This window comes from Ailuropoda melanoleuca, chromosome 4 (genome assembly GCF_002007445.2).
Source record: "Ailuropoda melanoleuca isolate Jingjing chromosome 4, ASM200744v2, whole genome shotgun sequence".
Classification (NCBI taxonomy): domain Eukaryota; kingdom Metazoa; phylum Chordata; class Mammalia; order Carnivora; family Ursidae; genus Ailuropoda; species Ailuropoda melanoleuca.
The window spans coordinates 13,438,555-13,439,612 of record NC_048221.1 but is presented as its reverse complement, the minus strand read 5'-3'; the positions used below and the strand labels follow the sequence as shown (position 1 = coordinate 13,439,612).

Sequence of the window (1,058 nt, the reverse complement as noted above, 5' to 3'; positions counted from 1 at the left end):
GTGCCCGGGGCGTTGCTCAGGCCGGCCACGGCGCCGGGGGAGCTCTGGGGGCGGCCGCGGTCAGCGCAGTACTCCCCGCCCCGCGGGCCAGGCCCTGCCCACCGCTCGGCCCAACCCGAACTAGGCCTCACAACTCCGGCCAAGCCCGCATCCCCGCACCCAGGGAGCCCCAGGCCCCGCCCCACGCAGGAGCGCGGCCCCTCACCTTCGGCAACCCGTCCATATCGCCCGAGCCTGTGGACCGACAGACGGCGGACCGCGGCTCAGATGCGCCTGCGCCAGGCCCAGCACCAATCCCCCCGCCGCAGCTCAGGGTCAACTAACCCCTCCCCGAACTTGCCCCGCGGCCGTGCCTCCGTCTCTGGGCCCAGCCCGGGGTCCCGGATGGAGGGTCCGGACGGGGGTCAGTGATGGCACTCTTGGTTTAGCTAGTGGAACTTCCTCCCCCCGTGCCCCCCATCGCAGCTTCTGTCAGTGAGCGGCCCGCGGAGGCTCAAGGTGCAACCGGGACGCCAACAGAGGAGCCAGGGAGAGGGGCGGGAGCAACCGCCAGGGGGCGCAAAGGCTCGCGAAGCGGCGGGGCTGGGGCGTGGGGTGTGTGTCTCGGGACGCCCACTCACCCAGGGATCCGTTCACGTGGTGAGGCTCCATCGCACTCATGGCCGCCATGGGGCCCTCCGGACCAGGGCCGAGCGGGAACTGCGGGCGGGGGGCAGCGTGGGACTCGGGCCACCAGATCCCCAGCGGGGCCACCACCTTCCGCAGCCCCCACCCTGGACCCCGCACTCACGTTAGCCCTGCCGGCGCCCGGCCCGATGGGGTTCATGATAGTGTACATGGTCTCGCCGGAGTTGGTGGAGTCTGGGGGAGAGACTGGTGCGTGAGGGGCTTGGGGTGGGAGGGTTTCTCCAGGCAAGCACACCCCCCCACCCCGCCCAGGCTGTAGCACCTCCAGGGCTGGGCATGATGGGTGTTCCAGGGGGCCCACCTCCTCCTGGCGGTCCCTGCACAAGGAAGGAGACAAGGTGAGAAAGACCCCCCCCCAACTGCCAACCACC

At 71.5% G+C, this 1,058-nt stretch overlaps 1 protein-coding gene across 1 annotated transcript in view; it reads right to left on the bottom strand.

The window, feature by feature from the left end:
• The window catches only part of SSBP4 (single stranded DNA binding protein 4), a 16,791-nt gene that overhangs the window by 883 nt on the left and 14,850 nt on the right, over positions 1-1,058 (bottom strand). The window contains exons 12-16 of the mRNA XM_034657198.1: positions 950-1,046; positions 791-861; positions 621-699; positions 206-234; positions 5-44 (exon numbers count right to left, since the gene is read on the bottom strand). Coding sequence (XP_034513089.1) covers positions 5-44; positions 206-234; positions 621-699; positions 791-861; positions 950-1,046 — 316 coding nt within the window. The remainder of the gene's footprint in view (positions 1-4; positions 45-205; positions 235-620; positions 700-790; positions 862-949; positions 1,047-1,058) is intronic.